The sequence below is a fragment of the Melospiza georgiana genome, chromosome 1, assembly GCF_028018845.1.
Source record: "Melospiza georgiana isolate bMelGeo1 chromosome 1, bMelGeo1.pri, whole genome shotgun sequence".
Taxonomy (NCBI): Eukaryota; Metazoa; Chordata; class Aves; order Passeriformes; family Passerellidae; genus Melospiza; species Melospiza georgiana.
Window position 1 is genome coordinate 65943797 of NC_080430.1, and position 21744 is coordinate 65965540.

At 37.8% G+C, this 21744-nt stretch overlaps 1 protein-coding gene across 1 annotated transcript in view; it reads right to left on the bottom strand.

The window, feature by feature from the left end:
• The window catches only part of DTNBP1 (dystrobrevin binding protein 1), a 62125-nt gene extending 40733 nt beyond the window's left edge, over positions 1–21392 (bottom strand). Inside the window, exons 1-6 of the mRNA XM_058036793.1 lie at positions 21297–21392; positions 17910–17960; positions 15660–15710; positions 14914–14974; positions 12240–12372; positions 5935–6067 (exon numbers count right to left, since the gene is read on the bottom strand). Coding sequence (XP_057892776.1) covers positions 5935–6067; positions 12240–12372; positions 14914–14974; positions 15660–15710; positions 17910–17960; positions 21297–21352 — 485 coding nt within the window. The 5' untranslated portion in view covers positions 21353–21392. The remainder of the gene's footprint in view (positions 1–5934; positions 6068–12239; positions 12373–14913; positions 14975–15659; positions 15711–17909; positions 17961–21296) is intronic.
• Between the last annotated feature and the right edge of the window lie 352 nt (positions 21393–21744).

Genomic DNA, 21744 nt, shown 5'->3' on the forward strand with positions numbered 1-21744 from the left:
GAGAAGGTGAAGTTTCAGAGAAGGTACAAACAATCCACCAAAGGCCAACTCCACCATCAACTCCACCATTTTTTTCTAGAAAGAAAAAGAGTTCCTGCAAGCCACACAAGAAACTGCAGATCTTCTTTTAACCTGGACATCAATTTCCACATAAGCATTAAAAAGAAGAAAACTGACAGTATTAAAAAACTGGCCAACATTATTCAGTAAGCAACACATGGTAAAACCCTAATTCACAGAAACAAGTTAAAGGAGCTTGTGACTCCATGTGCAATCTTCACCTAAAATGCTGAATGTGGTTCCACACAGCATGAATGCAATTGTGCCAGAGAGAAGTTACAACTTGTATCTCTTGAGGCATTCTCAACACATCCCTTTGACGCAGGAATGTAAAATCTCCCTCACAGAAGCACTGTCAGTGTGAACGCATTTCATACATTTCTTTTAAACTACTTTTAAATGAACTGGTTTTCAATGTAAGTAGAAAGGAGTTATTAAAGATCTCAGGAAATAATCCATAGCGAAGAAGCACAGAATTTATCAGGAGGCACAGCACAGAGAATAAATTTTAGTGTGGTAACGACAAGCATCTCAGCCCTGTTCTTCTGCCACTAGCCACAATGAATTAATTACACATACAAATAATGCATTTTTGAGGAGAGGGAGGGTACAAAATTATGATTAAGGCAGTCTTAAACCATCTGTTCCTATTATTGGTACAGTAAGTCTGGACAAAGAATGCCTGGTATTAACAGCTTGACAGGATTTGCAGATTATGCCCACTAACAAGCACCACATAAAGGTAGAGATAAATTATGCAGGATTCACATAATGTTTTAACATATGTTAAAACATTATGTAACACATAATGTTTTATTTTCTAGACAACGTTATTAAAAGGTGCTGTAGGGTACAGAGGATCCAACACAAACATTCAGTCTTTAACCACAGGTCACAAAAGCTAAAGAAAAAGGTCTTTTATTTGCCTATTTGAAAGAAAACAAGACTATAAGGAGAAGGTAAGCAGCAAATCTCTTTGTAACAATGTCATTGTCTCTCTGTATTGAGCAAAGATCACCAGAAAAAGGGCAAAATTAAATCAACTTAAAAGTGACATAAATTATACCGTACATTCACACTTTGCAAATAAGAGAAAAAACTGCCAAAACCCCTGCAATCTTCAAATCCGCTGTGTGTTCAGTCTTGACCAATGTTTCCAAATACTTGGAGCACTGATGGGAGTAAAATTCACTAATAATGAAGCAGCATGCTTCTTTTGGCTTGGCATACGCAGAATACTGTAATCCAAGAGTTCTTGCCAAAAAAAGAAAGTTTAGAGCCTTCAAACTACAAAAAAAGGAAGCAAAATTATCCATTAAACTCTTCCAAAGCTTGTGCAAGTCTCTTCAGGATCAACAGGAATTCTCATTGCACATGTCTGCCAAAGAAGTGCAACAACTAATGGCCATAAAATTAATTCCAGCCAGTTATCATCATGAAAACACTTGCTGTATTCTGATTATATTATATACAATATTGCTGATTATGCTGCATTCAAACTCATGAAACAGGACAGAAAACATCTTTGCAATGTGAGTACAGAAACTCATACAATGCCTAATGAAAACTCAAAGCCAGTCATCCACTGCACATCTGCCAGTAAAACTCCTGAAGATAACAAAAGTTCTGCATTCAACCTTGCAAAAATGTTTATTTAGATACCCACTTACACAGAGGTATGGCAGCTCCAAATCTACACCACCAGAAGACTGATCAAAAAGAGTATAGCATGAAAATTTACACTAATGAAAACTTTGATGAGAACTATCAAACATGTAGCTCAGGTCTCAGAAATAATTCACAATGCACTTAACGTTGGAAAGAAAAATATACTTGCTTGAAACTTCTGCAACAAAGGAGCATATACACTTTTTTTACATATAGAAAGTAAATTTTATAAATTACATGCAAAGCTTCAAAGGGTTGTGGAGATAAAATTTAAATGTATCTCTGCCAGGTGGGAAGGAATCACCACTGAGGACGCTGTACAGTACAGAGTACTGTCCCAGCCTATTGCTTGAGGAATGCTATGGGCTCTAACCATGAGCTACAGATACGGAAGTTTTTCTGTATGTACTTCTCAAATGTTTATGTTGTTGAGGCCTCAGATAAGGCACTGCACCTACATCAACAACCCTTACTGTTCCTTTTGTTCCCAAAGCAATTAAAAAGAGAGATAAAGTTTGCAGAAGAAAACAACAATAACTAAGACTTAGTTTTCTCATACACATCTCTAATCTACAGAATGCAACTGCCATAAATTTTATACTCTTCTGAATAAAGTAAAGTTTGATTTACTTCTGAGAAAGTAAATCAAACATTCTTGTACCCCAGAAGCACTAAAGCACCATCATGGCATGGCAATGCATCCAACAAAAACTATGACAGTCTGTCCAATTCTTCACCTAGTGCATCAATTATGAAAGCATGGGATTACACTAAAAAAAAACACCTCTACAATTAAAAAATTATGAATACACATAAATTTAAAGAACATATTTTTTCTTAAAGCAAAGCATTTGCTTAAATAACGTCAAAAAGGAAAAAAACAGTAGTCTCACTAAGGTTTGTATTTTAGATTTTTACATTTATTTTCTTTCTGTGTCAGTTCTCAAAGCTGACAAATACTGAAAAACAGAGCAGGTTCTTAAAAAAGACATGCTAAAAAATGATCATTTAGACAATTACATTTTCAGTCAAATAACATACAGTAAACTCCATTCACTCATTTCCAGAGATAAAGACCCTGCTATTCCCAATGTATTCCTACAAAATGCTGCATTTGGGCAGCTCCTTTTAATTGACACAACAATCAGGAGGTGCTATTTTTCAAATTGTGGTGAAATGGATACAAACGAGCTTCATGGCCAAGTACAGCTTCAGGTCAGAAACATTTCATCTCACACCACAAGGCTGCCATTCAGGGCACATTAAGAAATGACACAGAAATGAGCTCCTGACAGCGCTTCCTAAAGGACACTGTGCCCTTGGGAAAGCAAAAATTGCCACATGAGACTAAGGAGACACAAAGTTTCCTGCAATCAGAATATCCTCAGTAGGAGAATGAAGGAAAGGTAAGAAGAATTGTGCTTGATTGAAAAAAAGACAGGAAACAAAATTACATGGTTTAATGCTAAGATTGATGCAAACGACTGCAGGGACACTCACCAGAGAAAAGAAGGGTGGAATTTAGACCTCATACAACAGTACTGGTACCCTGATCAATGGATTTAAACACAAAAAAGAGAATATTAAAATTCCAGAACTAAGCTCACAAAAAGCCCCCAAAACCAATCCCCCAAACACCAGGCTTTTAAATAGCCTGGAAAAGATGCAGATTGATGAATCTACTTTGAAATTAGTACTCAACACAATGACAAAAGGGAAAAAATTGATCTGTTTGAACTGAAATGAAGTTGCTTTATTTAATAGGGAGACCTATTTCTTAAAATAAGTTCCCATAGTTACCATAAGCTGTGTTTCATAGGTTTGACGTTGACCTAAGGCACCTTCTTCTAAGTCTTTCATACAGGATTTTTTCAAAAGGTTTGAAATACATGAGCTTCTAGCTTAAGCTCTACAGTGACTTTATAATGAAATTACGTTTTGTTACATGCTTAAAATAATCAGAGTTTCTAGAGCTCAGATTCATCTCAGTTTTCATCCCTATATTGTCAAAACGCATGAAATGATTTTTTTTTTTCCAAACACAAAACCACTTACTCCCTGAAAATAATTTCTGTGCTAAAGAGAGAGAATAGACTCCTGAGCCTTTCCCCACTCCTTGATTCCTTCAGCTGGTATCACAGTAAAAACCCCAAGCACTGAGGAGAGAAAGACAGGGTACAAGTCCCAAAGATGCACCACAAATCACACTCACGTCAAGTTAACCGGCTGCTCGCTCTTCAAGCACCTACACTGGCAAGGGTCCTTCCTGGAATGAGCTAGCACTTAATTTCCTACCTAAATAAACACAGTGGTAATGATCAACCAGAAATTACCTGCATTTTTCCTGTTTTGTCTAGGTCTGACCAAATGTAATCAGCTTACAATTACACTAAGTAGCTTGCTTAGCAATCTATTTATAAAACTGATTAGATGCTGCTAAGCAGAGCAGGCAATGTTTTAACACTTTATTTTGACGTTGAAAGCAGTGGCTAGGAGAAAGGGAGCAAGGATGGCAGAGAACCAAAAATCATTCAGAAAACTGTAGAAAGATAATTAAATGGGATCAGTTCTGTTGCTTCATATGCATTTTTAAATTGCGTTACTTGGGTAAATAGCACATATTTAGAATTTTGGATTCATTACTCTTAGATATTTAGATAACTGAAGTAGGTCTGAACAAGTGAATATTCAGCCATACTGACTGCTGTTGATTCTTCTTGGAGAGAGAATATGGAATTGCCCTGACCTGGGAAAGAAGCAATCCAGGCTGCAGGAAAATTACAGACCATTGCTGAGGCCCTGGCCTGAAGTTAAGACAACTGAACAGGATGTGAAAAATTAAAGGGTCATGGCATGAGAAATTGCCAGATGTGACAGATAAAGTAATAAGATACTCACAAAAGCCACAGATAGGACCATGAGGGATGACTGGATTTCACAAATGTTTAAAGGTGAGTTAGATAAGAAACAGCCAAATTTCACAGAAAACTGAAGGGTATTGGAGACCTTTTGGAAAGTAGAACCTGCAACATCAGTACTCCTTCAATAACTGGACCTGTAACACCACAGAAGCCTAAGATTCCCCACATAATAACTGAGAATCACTAGTGAAAAAATAATCAGGGGTGAATAGATCCTTTGGGAAGAGACTTGGATTTAAAAAAAACATTCAAATAAAAAGAGCTACAAGAATGGCAAGGAGGGTGAACACAGATAAGCTAAGGAAAATGTGTCCAGTGCTGTCTGGCACAGTCCCACCTTCAGTCACCACATCCTCATCAGAACTGTGAGAACCACTTGTTCTGATCTTACCACATCTATCAAACTTGCTTCCACAATCAAGGAGGCAAGGAGAGTGCCAGGCTGCTTTCCCTGGCTAGCAGCAGGACTCCTGCCTGGACAGATCAAGTACCCTGGTTATTCCCATGTCAGTTCAACATCCACATCCACCCACCCCTCCCTAATAGGCTGTCAGACACTGTCTTTGACAAACTGCTTCAATTCAACTCCTCATTTCCTAATTTATATAATGAATGTAATACTGTTCTTCTTATCTTCTTTTATTAGGTTATTTTTGGCACTGGTGGTAACAAAAATCAAGGAAGTCAACAGTTATTTAAGGGCTTCATATTTTTCTCTTGCTACTTTATCTTTTAGGCTAACCTGAAGCTCACAAGTTCAAAGTTCTGAATTTTCATACATACTGCTGTAAGTTGAACTCTGATTCCAAGAATTAATGCTCTGCTTTTACAAGTAAGAGAATGGCAGGAGATTAATACCTTTCATACAGAATAAAAGGTACTTATAGGATTGGATACTGAAAGGAAAATAGAGAAAAATTTAGTTCCTAACCTGACAGGTACTTGGGAAAAAAAAAAAAGGAATCCATAAACCAGGGCAAGGGATTAAAAGAAACAACAGTTTATCTGTGCTTATTAACAACAGCCCTTATTCCAATTCTTTGTGGAGAATAATAAACATGACTTAATCTTAACAACAATGTTGTGATAATTTTCCAAACACATGTACTCTTTGTTCATCACTAAGACATTCAATGAATCTACTATAAATAAGCAATATCCTGTCAAAGACTATTGTTTCTTTAGAACATTAAAATAAAAGGGATAATATTATATATGGGGGGGGATAATAACAAAAGGCTTATATTGTATGCTAATTTATATTTATAACAAGTGTTTTATTTACCTTTTTGTTTTCTTGTAGTTTTCCAGCTGTAATGTCTGCATACATTTGTACCTTTCCAATTCACACTGTTCACATAGTTCCTCAAGACACAACAGATGATTCTCCATTTCCTCAAAGTTTGCCTCTAGCTGGGCTGTAAGAAAGACTTGTATGAGTATCTAACTGCATCAATGGACAGACAGCTCACCTGAACAGAAACAGGATTTCATAAAGGTAAATAATTAACATGGTGATAATTACACACATATAAATGGCTCCAAAAGACAAACAAATCTCATCACAAATCCCATAGTGAAGAGTGGCAGCAGAGCCACATTAAAGGGAGATAGATCTATCTGAGGTTCCCTTGTAGTAAGGTGCTGAACCATCCTATTTGTCCCAGCATCGTAGTGACACAGGATCCTGGCCTGTTTTTGAGGAAGAGAAGCACTCAGAACTCATACTTTTCTTTCTTGAGCAGGCTGCCAGTTTAGCACTTCCTACACAGTACCAATCCAAGGAATAAATCTGTGCTGGCCAAAGCCAGGTCAAATATTCATTTTTTCAAATGAAACAAAAATAAAGCATACAGGGAGAATTTTAACTTTCACATGATGCCATGGTAATATAAAACAACAGATATTTATGTCTCTGAAGACAGACCCTTTACTGATAAGCTAAATATAGAGACGTACTTATTTTACATACACATGTAAATTTTACAATTAAATCCACCTATTTTACATACACATCCCTTAATATTTTCTTTAAACATAATTGCTCAGTCTCAACTTCAAATAGATCTTGTCTATGACATGTCCTGAGAAAACTGATCTCATCTCATAGCTCACATTGCTTTGAGTAGAAATTTGGACTAGAATATTCCTGAGGTCCTTTCTCATCTGAACTAACCCATGTGAACCTGGTATCAAAGAATCACTTTCCCTGACAGTGATTAATGCTAAATTTCATGTCTCTCCTCAGGATCTCACAGTGGAGAATATATTTTCCCAAACCCTAACCAGCTGGTCACTCTGGGATGAAACTGTGTGAACTACAGGAATATTATTCATCTTTTTGCCAGGCCTTCTCCGACACCACTGGGAAGGTAAATTCAGGAGCAAGATAATTCACATTTTTACAAACAAATAGCAGCCAGAGTTAATGTATTTCAGATATTCAAAAAAAGGAAACAGGAAGCTGAAGGCATCAGCCAAATCCTCCATTCTGGCTTGGCCATTCTACTTGAAGCCTATCTTGGACAATAAATAATTTCAACTTCCTTAGCCATTGCTTCATTATAAATAGCCATCCTTGTGGTTCCTCTAAAAAAGGAGAGGTTAAGACTTCATAAGTAAATTTCCTAGGATGCATATTCATATGTTCAGCTTCACTTAACACCATTTTTTAGCCCCTAACAAAGAAGATCCACAACAGGAAAGAGAAACATGAATAATATAATCAACAAAAATTTCCCTAAATTATTTTTCTGTATACAGATCACTGAGGGGAAGTGGGAGGGATTGGCAAAAGACAACAAAAAATAAAGAAAGGCAATTGACAATTAATGCAAAAACAAGTTTGAGGGGAAAAAATGTTTTCATTCTACATATTGTGATGTGGAGCATTCATCACTTACAACATACTCAATTTTCTCTCACAAAATCCAGATGTATTCAAAGCATAATATCATTATTACAATTATGATTGGTAGGCCCTTTTTCTTTAGGAAATAGACTTCTCTGAGTGCATTAAAATCCAAATACCTGTATTGTGCTAACTTGCTTTTCAGAATAATTGCTCCCTTATTAATCTGCAAAATTCTCAAACACAGCAGGACTGAAAATAATTTACTAAGGTACCTATCAACCACTGTTTTTTCCACTTAAAAATGCCTACCACCTGCTTTGCTGTATTTGCTGTTGAAATAATATTAAAAGACAACAACAAAGAATAGGAAAATAAAGAGGATGAAAGAAAGTGAATTGTAGAGAGCAACTGATTTCTAGCACTTGCATTTGAGCAGCCTCTAGCGGGAACTGCAGAAAACACTGTGCTCCTGAAGAAGAGAAATGGACACCAGAGATCTCTCCAGGAGGCAACAATCCTGCTTTACTGCAACAGAGGTTTCAGAAGTTTTTTTCCTATCTGAAGTGAAAGAAAAATTGCTTTTCACAAAAAAATTGAAGACAAGCTCCATTGCAGCAGCTACAGCTGAGAATTTAACATCTCTCTTACCCAAAAGAGAATATATGCACTGTGCATACAAAGGCAGTGCCAAACAAAACAAAAGATTTAATTAATTTGAAACTTAGGCTGTGAAAAATGCATCTCCTCTAAATCTTTTCCAGATTTTAAAAAACATATTTACCTTTAGATTAAGACTTTTCATATACAGCAATATGCCACACTTGGTAGCAATAGTATTTTTTTATTAGCTAAAAAAACCAAAAAACTTCTTCTTTGTGTCACATCACTCCAATTAAAACAGTTTGGGCTATATTTCTTACATTACCACAAGCATAACAACAGTATTTGAAACTTTAATGCTTAGTTTTAATCCTTTTGAAGTATGCTTAAAGTTTGGTCAGGTGACATTACACTGTATTATATTCTATCAGCATACACTGTTTTCCATGGTTCACCAGCTATCAGATATTAAAGTATTTATCTAGAACTCAATAACCACGAGTTTTTTTTATCCAGGAAACACCTTCTTTCTAAACTGTACCTAATTTAAATGTACCACGTAACTTTTCTAACTGAAACCTGTGTTATCTGTAGTTCTGTATGAGTACAAAATTTGTTAGAATAGCTAAATCACAGCTGTATGTCAGAAAATAGGTTTCCACTAACTTTAGGTGTAGCTTTCCTGCACTGTCCCAGCCATTCAAACAACAGAAACCATGCAGGAGTATTAAAGACATTTCTACAAAGCCCATTTATTTTCTATCTGAAAGGGAAAAAGCAAAAAGGATGGAACAAATTATATCAAAGATGGTCTCTATACTGCTAGGCCACACAGAGATTACAAGGGCAAGGATTACTAAAAGGTTAAAATGAGCAGTGAAAGACATATAAGACCAGGAAGAGCTCAATTCAGCTGCAAAAAAAAAAAAAAAAAAAAAAAAAAAAAAAAAAAAAAAAAAAAAAAAAAGGAAAAACTTTATATAATTACAGTTCTACTAGTGCACAATTTTTATCTGTTTTCACAGAAAGGATCTTAAACCCAGCTATTATTATACCACTTACATGAAGTTAGAGCAGCTTCTTTGCTGAAACTACATAGCAGGTACACCACTAGGATCCTTTTCCTTGTGTACTCAATCCTCAGGGACTTCCAAGTTTACAGCACCAAACTGTATGCCTTTTACACATATATATCCCTACCTAATACAACAACCCCCTCTGCTGAAGTGTTGTGCCCTGGAGCCTATGGAGAAAAATTCCCTGTTGAACACAGATGTCTTTACACAATATTATTAAAATTCTCTGGTTTTACATAAATCTTCCCAACATCTTACCAGATTTTTTCAGTAAAAGATAAATGCAAATTCTGAAAAAATTAGACGAATTTTGCAAAGCTAGAGAATGGCAACTTTCATACTTGACACACAATCTGTAATAAAAAAAGACTGACCTTTCGCTCAAGATATAAACAAGGATGCTTCTCCTAAGCAGTGCAAAATGTTCTGTTTCCCCAACAAATTTTCACACCCATCTAGTCCTTACTTAAAATAAACCCTAAAGACTAAGAGGCAAAGGCTTTTATCTCTGTGACTACATGCCCAGCCTTATTTTCTTTGCAGTCCCACAAGGAAAACATTTTCAACCTATGTTGGATCTGTCACCTATATACAAGAGCAGTCTTTCTGAAACCAGCATCAAGCTGATCTTTAAATGAAAAAAAAAAAAGGAAGGGAGGAAAAAAGGATTTGGATTAATGTTTGTGTGTATGGATTTGCTGAAACCAAAACCAATGTTTGAGCAAAATGCCACTGCTCAAACATGAAAACACATTTCATTCTAAGTATGCTGATATCAGCGAGGAGATATTTTCTACAACATCTCAACCAAAAACTGGCTTAAGTGATGATTCCAATTCTGCACTTTGAAAGGGCAATAACTGTCCTTTCCACCTTTACATGAGAGTAACTTTTTTCTTCAAAATTCTCAGTAGCAGCTACAAGACATTACATAATACAATAAATTTATCAAATGAAGCCACAGATTTTCTACTTCAAGTGAGGGACGACTGATAATGTGAATACCTAAGCTAAAGAACTTTATAAAATTGCTAATGAAAACGTGTCCTGTAATACATAGCAAAAGCTGAAGAATCTGTACATGAGTCATACCAATTTTAAGTAGGTCACTAAAAAGGTTCATTTCCATTATCTGAAATTTCTTTCACCGAAAGCAGCCAGGGTCCCCTACTTACTTTCAAAATGGAAGCATTAATACATTTATTAGAAGCATAACATATCAGAAGAACCAACTATTTTGTTGAAATGATGAAGGTTAGACAAATTACATCTTGAGTGCATAACTCAGCATTTTGTGATTCTATTTTCATTTTTTTTACAGAATATTTTACTCATATTCCAAATTTACAGTCAGAGAAATAGTCATCTCTTGAAAAGCTGAATACAGTTTATATTTATATGAAGCAATTATTTAAGAGTTACAAAAACTAAAAACAATGAGCAGAATATTGCAAAGTTCTGTTAAATCACCTTCAGAAGGTTAGATGTTGAATTTGGTACAAATTACATCTACCTCTTCAAATAGACTCCATAAAAATTATTAAAAGAAAAAATAAAACCCAAAACACAGTTGTTAGGAGAAACTAATAAGAAATTTTAGATAAATTACTTAAAATCCAACACAAAAGGTCAAGCTTGTTTGGTTCAGTTCAAGGTTTGGTTCAAATCCCAGAACCTTAGCAGTATATGTCAAAATTCATTACCTTCCCTGAGCTGGCTGCTGAATGCTTCCTTAAATCCTACTTTTGCAGTATCAAAAAAATATCTAGAGACTTACCTATCCAATAAATTCTACAATCAGAGTGAGATTAATTCTAGTTCATAAAACTGTATTAGGAATCAGAAAGCAGCCCAAATTCATCAGGATTTTACAGCATTTGCAGCATTATGAACTATAAAGGCAATTTCATTAGCTTTCTATTACTTTGTTTACCTTTGGGCTACCAGTGGACTGCACAGTAATATTAAACCCAGTATTTTAATAAATCATTATTTGAACTTTTATTTCCTTAGAAATATTTTTATTCAAACAGCCAATATTAAATGGTTAGCACAGATGATAAAGCCTTATTAAACAAGATCGTATAAGAAATCTGTAATAAAAAGTAGAATATATTCCCTGCTTCAGGAATAAATAGCAAAGTTATTACCAGCCCACCTAGGAACAAAAGCTGATTTCTGCATGACCACTGACCATGGCAGAATGAGAAATTAGCCCTTGAAGACAGAAAAGAACCCTCCTTTTCTTCGCATTGCGTCAGCACAAAAATCCAGCCCACCCCACAAAAAAACAGAGGAATTTCTGGTTTTGCAATCACATGAGGAATTTCTGCATTACTTCCCAGCAGCTGTAAGAAAGGGAAGTGCAGGCACAGTCCCTGGGGAACTTAGCTACCTAAAATCTATGTGCAGACAGAAGTTTTTTGAAGCTTTAATTTGATGTATGCCGTATGGATTTTCATGGAAGCATCAAGAGACGTACTGTGGACAGACAGGGCTGCTGCTTGCCAAACGCTGCCTGCCCGTTTCAAGGCTCAGCAACAGTAGAGACTTTCAGAGACTAAGAGTTCTCAACATTATTTCCTAATTTAATTTCCAACAGCTTTGTATGAGAGGTTCCAGAAATAGTCCACCAAAGCATTTATCTTTTTAATAAAATGAATGGATTAACCTTTGGTAAAGTTTTAAAAATTGCAACCCACCTAACAAACGTGAGGTGTTTGCTAATAGGCAGCATTAATATTCACCTATAGAAAAGCTCAGTATCACTTCAGATATCAAAAAATCTTAACAATTTAATAAGACTTCAAGAATAGCATTTTTCACCCGTTCAAACATTTGTCAATTTTTTTTTCATATACCAACACATACAAAATTTCAACTGCTGGGAGAGCAACCACTGCTACTTGTCAATTAAAAAAAAAAAACAGTTTGTTTAAGAACTACAGTTTTACCACAGAAAGCAAAATTAAATTTTGTAATCACAACATTCACAATAGTTGAACTTCAGCCTAATCCTTTGTACTGATCTGAATGTTTGTTATGTCCATAAGAACTTACCTAGGCTTGCTGTGAGGCATTCCAGATCTGCTAAGAACCCTGGTATTTGTTGAAGCTGATCCTGCAGTTCCACCAGACTGCTCCTTTTCTTCTCCCAGTGAGCAGAAAGCATCACAACTTCACTGTCAACCAGCTGCAACAAACAAGTGTTTAATTGCAAACTTCTGTACCTGTTCATGAGCGTCTTGACTAATTTTTTATAATTAACACATTTGGAAGCATAAGGTCAGCACAACAACCCTACAGCACTGCCACTTGTGTACTCCTCAAGCCAATAAATAAGATGCTCAAAAAAATCCCCTGTAGTATGGAATATTTATTTCAAAATGCACTGAACAGAAATATGACAAAAAGTTTTTTCTCAATATACTAATCAATGCAGGAAGTATTTAATGGATGTTATTAACTGTAAGCAAGATGTACCTGAAATTTTGGCAGCAGTGTTGCATTGATGCACAATAACAACATCACAGTGCTGCCATTTTGTGCATATTTATATCAATAGTTTAATGTTGCCAGTCATACTAATTTCATCTTAACAATAAAAATAAAAATCCTGCACATGCAAAGTAGTCTAGAAAATAATGTAAAAGGAATGATATTTTTTAAAAAGTTGCTTTTATAACATTACTGCTCTTCTGCTTTTGTGACAAACTGCAGGAGTGCCAAGTGTTTATGAACACATTTCTACATTACTTAAATTCTTGTTGTTTCATTCTTCTTAACTTTTATTATATAATAAGCTAAGAAAAGGATACACTGCTTCAAAGTCTCACTTATATTTTCTATGAAAAACATCAGAATCAAGAGATCCTAGGTAACACACGTTTCCATCATATATAATTCAGATGATTCAATTATTGTTTCCCTGCTCCTAATTCCATTACCCCTTCTTCCTCTTGCACACAACTACAGCCCGTGGCTGTACCTGCATTCTGAATTCCTCAATTTCTATAGTCTTTATGGGCATCACTGAAAAAGTCTGAGCAATGGGCAAAGGAGCTCTCAAATGTACAATTCTACCCACTTTATATAAATTCTTTTCAAAGAACAACTATCTTTTGCAAATTCCTCCAGCTACCTATCCCTGTTTAGAAAACATCTTGTTTCACCAGACACATTTTGAAAACTTATTCCAAGGCCCAGTGAGAAATGGAACACTTTAAAAGACCAAACAGTCTTACTTAAAAAAGCCAGGTCTATTTCTGAGATTGGGATATGGTATTTATATCAGTTAAACAGTAAAGCAAACAAAAAAAAAAAAACAAAACAAGCCACCATGAGATGGGGACAAACACCACAAACATTTCAGCCCTGAGATAAATGAATGCAGGTGAAATGATAATCATCTAAAAGGAAAATTTTGTGCATGGAACTGGTAGTTAACATCTACCATTTAACATGGTAAGACTGTAAGCTGCAATTGAAGCCTGAAATTTTCACTTTACTCAACATTTATAAATAAGACAGCACAAGTAAGCGGAAATTGGATACTGGACAAGTGGACCTTTAGGTCTTCTACAGCACAGTCAATCTTCTGTGCTTACATAGTTTTTATTCTCCCCTTATAAAAAAAGTAAAAAACAAAATTCAACAAGCAATGCATACACTGAGTTGTGTGTAAAGTAAACATCTGATTTTAAAGGAAAATGTAAGTCTCTCTGGAAGTTTTTCATTCTCTTTTTCCATAACAGCCATAACATGTGAGATTAGGTTATATTAGTTTAATATATATGAAACCTCACATTGTTTCCAAAATTGCAATTTTTAAAGCAAACTATAGCAAATATTATAAAATTGTGACAACATCATTTATGAGATTTTCTAGGAAAAAAAGAGCATTATGAGCAGTAAAACATGCCAAACTGGCAAGGAGAATTCTATCTCCCATGCCTGAAAGTTTCCACTAGAATGCAGGGAAAAGCAGGGTCATACCATTAGGCAATAGAAAGAAGAACATAAGAGACTTTCTTACTGTAAATACACAGTGAGTGATTTATCCATTATAAAAAGATACAGAGAAGTCTCTAAGTGAAGAGAAGAGCCAGGAGGGATGCACTCAGCCAAAGAGAAGGTTTCAGACAGCTCAGTCCTGCTCTGCATTGTGGCCACCCAGATTACACTGTCTGCCCCTAAACATGGCTTGAAACTGAAAGTCTGGTGCTGATAAATGCACTAGTAACACTTACTGAAAATTTCCTTCCCCTTCATTCCACAGATAAACCACACAACTTGTCACTTGGCTTCCAGGGCAGGAATAGTGAATGAAATTAGGAGAAAAAACAAACACTTCCCAAATATCTTCTGTTGGTCAAGGCAATCTTGCTGTCTCCTGTGCACTAGGAGTGGGCAGCAGTGTAAATGCCACAGCCCTGCCCTGATACAAACCAATACAACCACAAATACATTCTGCACTTTCCCAGCCACTCCCCACTGCATTTAAAGATCTAGAGCAGTAACATATAACATCATCTTTGCAACTATTTACATTGCATCGAGTTTTTTTGTTATTTCACGTACATTGTTGTTTACATTACTGTGAAAGTGAAGAAAGCTGTGTGGATGTTCACCTGGGGGCCAAGGTTAACCTTGTAGGTGGGTAGTAAAAGTTTTAGTTTAAAATTATTTACACATTTTAAAATATTTCATGCATGACATTGTTATTTTTTCTTACCTCTCCAGCTTTTGCACAATCTTTGGCTCCTTTATGAAGGGCAGCCCAAGCATCTTCGTATCTGAAGAAGAGACAAATTACTTTTTCGTACTGTGCTCTCCTTACAAAGGAATTCATGGATGTCACTGTGCTTATATTTGCAGGTACTGCCAGAAATTACAGCTTAAAAAGCTGTGTAATTCTTTCCAGTACTTACTGTTCTGCCAAGACAAACATACAGTGAGAAATAATGTGTTTTTAAAAAAAAGCAATTCATGTTTTTTAACCTGCTAACTGACATTAAAAGCTAAATGGACCAAACAATACTTACAAGACAACTCACCACCTCAAACATCACTTGGAACTCAACTTTCAATTAAGAATATTTTTAAAAATAACAAGATTGTAATCTTACATGTACCACATCCAATTAAAAAAAAAAAGGAAATTGTATCAAATATGTCTAAGTTATGAAATCACAGACTAGGACTCAGTGCTGGCCTCCTTCACCTCTCCGCATTAGTCATCTTTTAAATGCAACTTTTCCTCCAGAACTTCAGTTTCATTAACATGACAACACTTCAGGATTGGGCAAGCTTTAAACACACATTTATCATTTGGTAACCACTCCCACACTGCTAACTGCAAAACAACAAAAAAACTAGTGGCAACACTTTGATTTTCCTCTCTAATTTCTTTCTTAAGAAATTAGATTTTTTAAATCTAATGTAGGAAGCAAACACTAATAAAGAAAAGGAAGGTCATACCTGCTTAGTAATTCCAGTCCAGCAGAAAACTCTGGCAAACACTGAACAGTTCTATAAAACAAATTGCAAATGTACAACATTGTTAAAGAAAAGAAGGCTGTTATAAAATATGTGTGCACACACATCTGACAGATATGCTGAGCACAAAAATGTTTCCTGCTGCTCCTACTTTCACAAACACTTTGCCAATTTTGGTTTAAAATGCATTACACAGTGTATCTTACAAGAATATTCCAAAGCTAGGATTGCTTTATTGTTTTTTTCCCTTGTTGTTTTATGATAGCCTATTCTTACTTCTTTTCAACCATGTCCATTAAAAATAAGTTCTGTTGAATAATTTTGAAGTACAGTTAACAAAGATATAGGATGAACATAATTTTAACGGAAAAAAGGGCACAGAAACATTCTGAAAAAAAAGACTACTACACAAGTTCATGTCCTTCAAGACAGATATTCCACTTAATATATCCTCCACCAAAAATAAATACTAAGCTAAGGAACCTTTGCCAGTTTAATGCTCTAATGATTTTCTATTTGATGCATACACTGCCATTAATAACAGCTTCAAGCATAAAGACATCTTACTATAAGTTATAGAAAATTAACAATACAGTACTTCTAAGGATGTGAAGATCTTAATGTCATCCAAAATCTGTCTCTTGGAAGATCACCCCTATAGACTGTTTTGCATTATCATTCAAACAATTTGAATGGGGAAAAAAACCAAAAAAAAAAAACCCAAAACAAACTACCATAAATTAAAGCTTCTTGTCCTTAAGCAAGGGAAAAGTGACAGAATCAGTGAGGTGGAAAAGGACCTCAGGAAGTTCCTACTGCACCCCCCTGTTGAAACCAGCTATGAGATCAAAGCAGCTGTCTCAGGAAGCTTTTCTCAGCTTTTCCTGTCTGATCTTCTCTTGTTCCATCGTATTTCTATCACCTCTTGAGTTCCCACCACACACCAGTTTCCTCATTAACCAGTTCACGTGCAATGGCAGGCTGCTGCTAGGTCTCCCAGAAGTCACCTAGGCTGAAGAGCTGCCCATCTCTGCTCTTCCTCATACACAGAGCTCCTGCCCCAGCCATTCTGGTGGCCCTCCACTAAACTGCTCCAGAATATTAACACCTTTCTCAAACTGGGGACCAAACTGGACAGGGCAGTTAGTGCTCTGAGGCGCGCTGAATGCAGGGGACAATCACACTCCTCAATCCCACTGTCGGGGTGCTGTTTGCAGCCCCATTAACTGTGGGACTTCCCTGCTGCAAGGCATGTCCCCTGGCTCTCATTCAGCCTGCTGTCTGCCAAGAACTCCAAGGTCTTTTTAGCAAAGTTACTTCCCAGATAGTCTGTCAGCCCCAGCCTGCATTGTTGCAGGGGATACGTTCTTCCCAGAGAAACATGGAATTTGTACCTCTTGATTTTCATGAGATACCTCTGGGCATATATGGTCCTATGGGCTTTTATGGATTGAACATCTTCAATCACTACTGGTCAGGCTCCTCGACCCCTTTCACATTTCAGATGTTTTATTTTTAGCACTTGTCTTCTTTTTAAACAAATTTGTGTCTACTTAGTATGTAGACACAAACAGTATTTGTGTCTTACAGATACTATTTGTAAGAACATGCTTTACACTAAAGCATATCTGATTTTAAGAAGTAACTCTCACAGATGTCATTTACAGCCAACAAGTAGTCTTTCGCTGCAGCTTACACAGGTTGAAAAAATGAGAACTAAAATGCAGAGGACTAAAAAAAAAAAACCCAAATCAATTAAAGAAAGAAAAACAAATCAGCACAATTATCAAAGCTTCTTGAAACAGAAAACTGAAGTATTTCATTACACACATATCTTCCACAATAAAAAGGCTCCTATTTCTGTTTTTACCCAAAAAAAAAACTCCCCTGAGTTACAATTTTAGGACAAGAGATTCACAGAGATTGTAAACAATTACATTTCAGTGTACTGCAACCTGAATTTTCTATGAGGTACTACAAAAACACTGCATATTCATTTAATTTAAATAGTAATTTATAAACTGATTGACAGCCATTAGAAATTATTTAGGCCTATCAATGAAGGCTGTATTAAGCAAAGCATTTGCTTTCGTTAAGCTTCTCTGTTGTCAAAATAGTATTTTGTAAAATTATATGCAAATGTTCTTGCAATTGACTCATATATATGAGCCACATTTTTTCTTAACAAGAATATCTTCTATTAATGCTATATATTAAGACATTCAAAAGTACCTTTGCCTACTTTTCTTTGCATCTCTTGATTTGTCGCTCAAAGTCTTCAACCTACAAATCAGAACACAAATCCATCAGACATTTACAACATCAAAACCAGAGAATGAATTGCTTGAGCACATAATGTCTTAATTCCAGTCTATTACAATTAATTTTGTTTCAGCTTGTTTCACAAAAAATCAAATTTCCCTTAGTTTTGTGGAGACCCTCATATGAATTTATTTCTAGTGACACTGCTGCTAAATCTTGAAATTTTTTGTAGAAGTGCATCAGACAATTCAGTATGACAAGTTTAATGGGAATTGTGTATATAAGTCATCTACTTGTTGATACAATTTCCTTAGCAGGCAGGAACTAAAGACATGCCTAGCAATAACCAATCCAGCCCTGAGGAATACCATTTACAGGAAGGTTCTCATGGCAAGGAAAAGCATGACAGTCACACACACACGTATAGCCCACCTGCCACAAGCCTACCAACACAAAACCAGCAGAAGCACAACTTTTCTTCTGCCAGCTTTCAGAACCTCCAGCAGCATCACCACAGCGCACTGCTACTGAGCAGATCTGAGGCTTCTTTCACACACAGTGCATTTCAAACTGACTGCTATTTTGCTCCTCAAAAGCAAAAAAAACCCTCCAAACCAAGCAAACAACCCTCCCTCCCCAACTCTTTCCACTCTTTAGCAGTCAAGATATATACATATATAAAAATATACATATTTTATATACATGCATATATATATTTAATATATATATGCATATATTTAATATATATATGCATATATACACACACACACACACACACACACACACACTAGTCAAGCTGACACAGTACAGTGAGAACCAAGCCTGCTGGCTATTCCCTGATCACCCAGGCAATGGCTATGCTCAATTTCTAGGCCCTTTGTGGTCACAAAGGCCTTTATTGCTCAGGACAGTAAGAAATAAATGACAGAGACACAAGCAAGATGGAAATGAACTATGAAAGCCAAAGATATCCTCCACATATGACAGAGAGATCTGTAATCCTGAGTGACCCAGGGACTGAGAAAGAACCTAATATACTGACAGATATTCAGGCTGCTTTGAGGAGTAGTCAAATCACTCCCCCAGTCTTGATCACTGTTTTCCAGGAACTCAAAGAAACATCAAAGCTCTACAGCACACCAGGTGATTTACAATTTAGGAAAAGACATGCTAAGGCAGGTCTCCACTCCCTCTCAGAGAGCTGCTTACAACAGCCAAGCCAGGTAGCAACAACCACAGCACACTGAGGAAGAGCCCACTGCTGAAGGAAGCTGTGCAATTTGCCCTCCTCCACTGCATCCATTCTAGTTGTCTCTCCTCTGCCTGCAAAAACTTGCTAATAGGTGAATGGGTCAAAATTCAGACACCTTGCTTACAGGACACGTAGAATTAGACAGCAGACACAACTGAGCAAGGAAGGAGGCCACAGAAATGGCTGATAACTCTAAACTGCTCTCTTTAAACCACACAACCCAGATTTAAACTTTTTCAGCAATACATCATGTTCCCATACTCTTCGGGAAGTGGTATTATTGTCTTAGAAGCCCTGGAAAACCTTTCCCCTTGCAATTTCATGAAATTCAACTTGTTCTACTTTGCAAGCATTTATGTGTAGTTAACAAGTTGGCCACAGAAAATACTCTCTTTGGGTTTTGAGAATTATACAATTTTAAGCTGAAGTCTCAATATCACAAAATGACTTCCTGTACCACTTTGTGGGGTGCAGAACAGAGTAATCCGGAACACCAAGAAATTAGGTTGCACGGTCTAGGAAGGAAGAGGGGGCAAACCAGGTCAACTTGTGTTCTGGATATATGGGAACACTAAAGGAAAAAAAAAAGATACCTTCCACAGCCTCTGCCACTGTGGTTCTGAGAAACAGGTTCCCAATGGCCAAAAAAAAAAAAAAAAAAAAGAGATTACACCACACATGAAAATACCACTTAAAGACCGGACACTGGAAAAAGAGCACATAAATGGAGTTGCCAAAATACAAAGATTGACATTATGAAATCAGGGACTGTTCTCAGAACAAAACATTGCAACACCAGGAAGGAGGCAAAATACATGGAAGTATACAGACTCCACTGCAGCAAATATGAAAAACACAAATACAGAACCACAGAACTAAATGACCATCAGATCTGGTGTGTTATGACCTTTCTGTTGTTCTCTTTCACCATGTGAAAAACACCCTTTTCAAAAGAGCCTTACACTGTACTGAGATATCAACTCCTCTGAGGAGCAAAAGAGAAAATCAGACAGAAATAAAGCAATGTTTTTGTCTGCATTTTTAAGGCAGTTTAATATTCAGTTGCTGTTTGCTAAGAGGAGAGAGATAACATGTAAGCAATTTATCTGTTTGACTGGCAGCCTCTTCTGTCAGTTTCTCTTGACCATCATACAACGGTATACAAGCAAGTAATGACAAACTTATATTTTCAGTTATTTCAGATATTTTCAGTTTCTAGGGTACAAAGACATTCTTCACTATACATAAATATTTACCATAGGGCTAATATAAGGTAGCCTTAACGCTGCCAAAGACTACACAGTTTTTAAAAGCAATTGATTACAACACAATACTCCCCTGTGGCTCATCATGAGCCACCAGCTCTGCAGCACGGGCGTGACCTTGTCCTGCGGCCACTCGCTGACTTCCAGCGACACTCACGTGGGCCACCTGCTTGTACTAAAAACAGCATCGACACGGGGCCTAGCCGAATAAACCTCGGGAGACAACGCAGGAAGAATATCTTTCTACTTTTTAGTGCAAGCGTGGGGCTGTTCCATCCGCTTATCCTGCGCTCCTTTTCCCCAAGTGACAGTAACTCATCTTCCAAGGCAAAGCGAGTTTCTCCGCACACCAAGCGGCGCCCAGAAATGCTCTTTAAGGGATTAGGCTGATCCATGAAACCTTGAAGGTCGGTAACTTCATTAAAAATTCAAGCGCGTTAATTGACCTCATTCACATCTTCTTTCACAACTGCGGTCTGTCTGACTGTCCGTCCCTTTCTCTCTCTCTCTCTCCTTCCCCTGACCGCAGCTGCTCCCCGCGGCCCCGCAGGCTCTCCAGCCCGCCATCAGCCCAGCCCAGGCGGGAGCACGGCGGGACTCGGCACCCTGGAGCCGCCTTTCCAGCCCGTCCCCGCACCCAGGGGGGCACCCCGGGTGACAGACCGGCCCCGGCAGCGCCTCCCGGCTGCGCAATCTCCTCCTCTTCCTCCCTCCCTGCGCCAGTCCACGCCTCCCCAGCCCCCGGTCACCTGCTTTCCCCCCCTGCCCGGCCGGGCTGCGGGACGCGGGTCCCTCTCCCGGTGCCCCCGCCAGCCCCGCGGTGCCGCAGGCCGTACCCACCCGGCGCTCAGGTCCTGCTGGACGCTCAGCAGCCGCTCTCGCAGCGTCTCCAGCATCTTCCCGGCCCTTCCCGGCTGCGAAGGCCAGCGCCGGAGGGCGGGGCGCGGGCGGGGCTCGGCTGAGATCCGGCCCCGGTGCCGCCTCCCCTCAGCCCGCCCCGTCCCTTCCGCCCCGCCCGGCTCCCGGCGCGTCCTGGCGGGGCTGGGAGCGGGGGGTTTGCCTGGGGGAGCCGAGCCTGTCGTTCTGCGTGTCCCGTGGTGCGAGCGCCGGGCTGCGCTTAAAGCCCGGGCGGCATCAAGGACAGGTCTTGAACAGCGTGCCAATCCCTGAAGCTGCAGCTCTTTATAGGTTATTTTAAAGGAAAGCATATTTACAGAGTATATTTACAGGAAAGCACCTTGGCAGGTTGGGACCCTCACCAGAATGATTTTGACTTCAGCGATGGTAG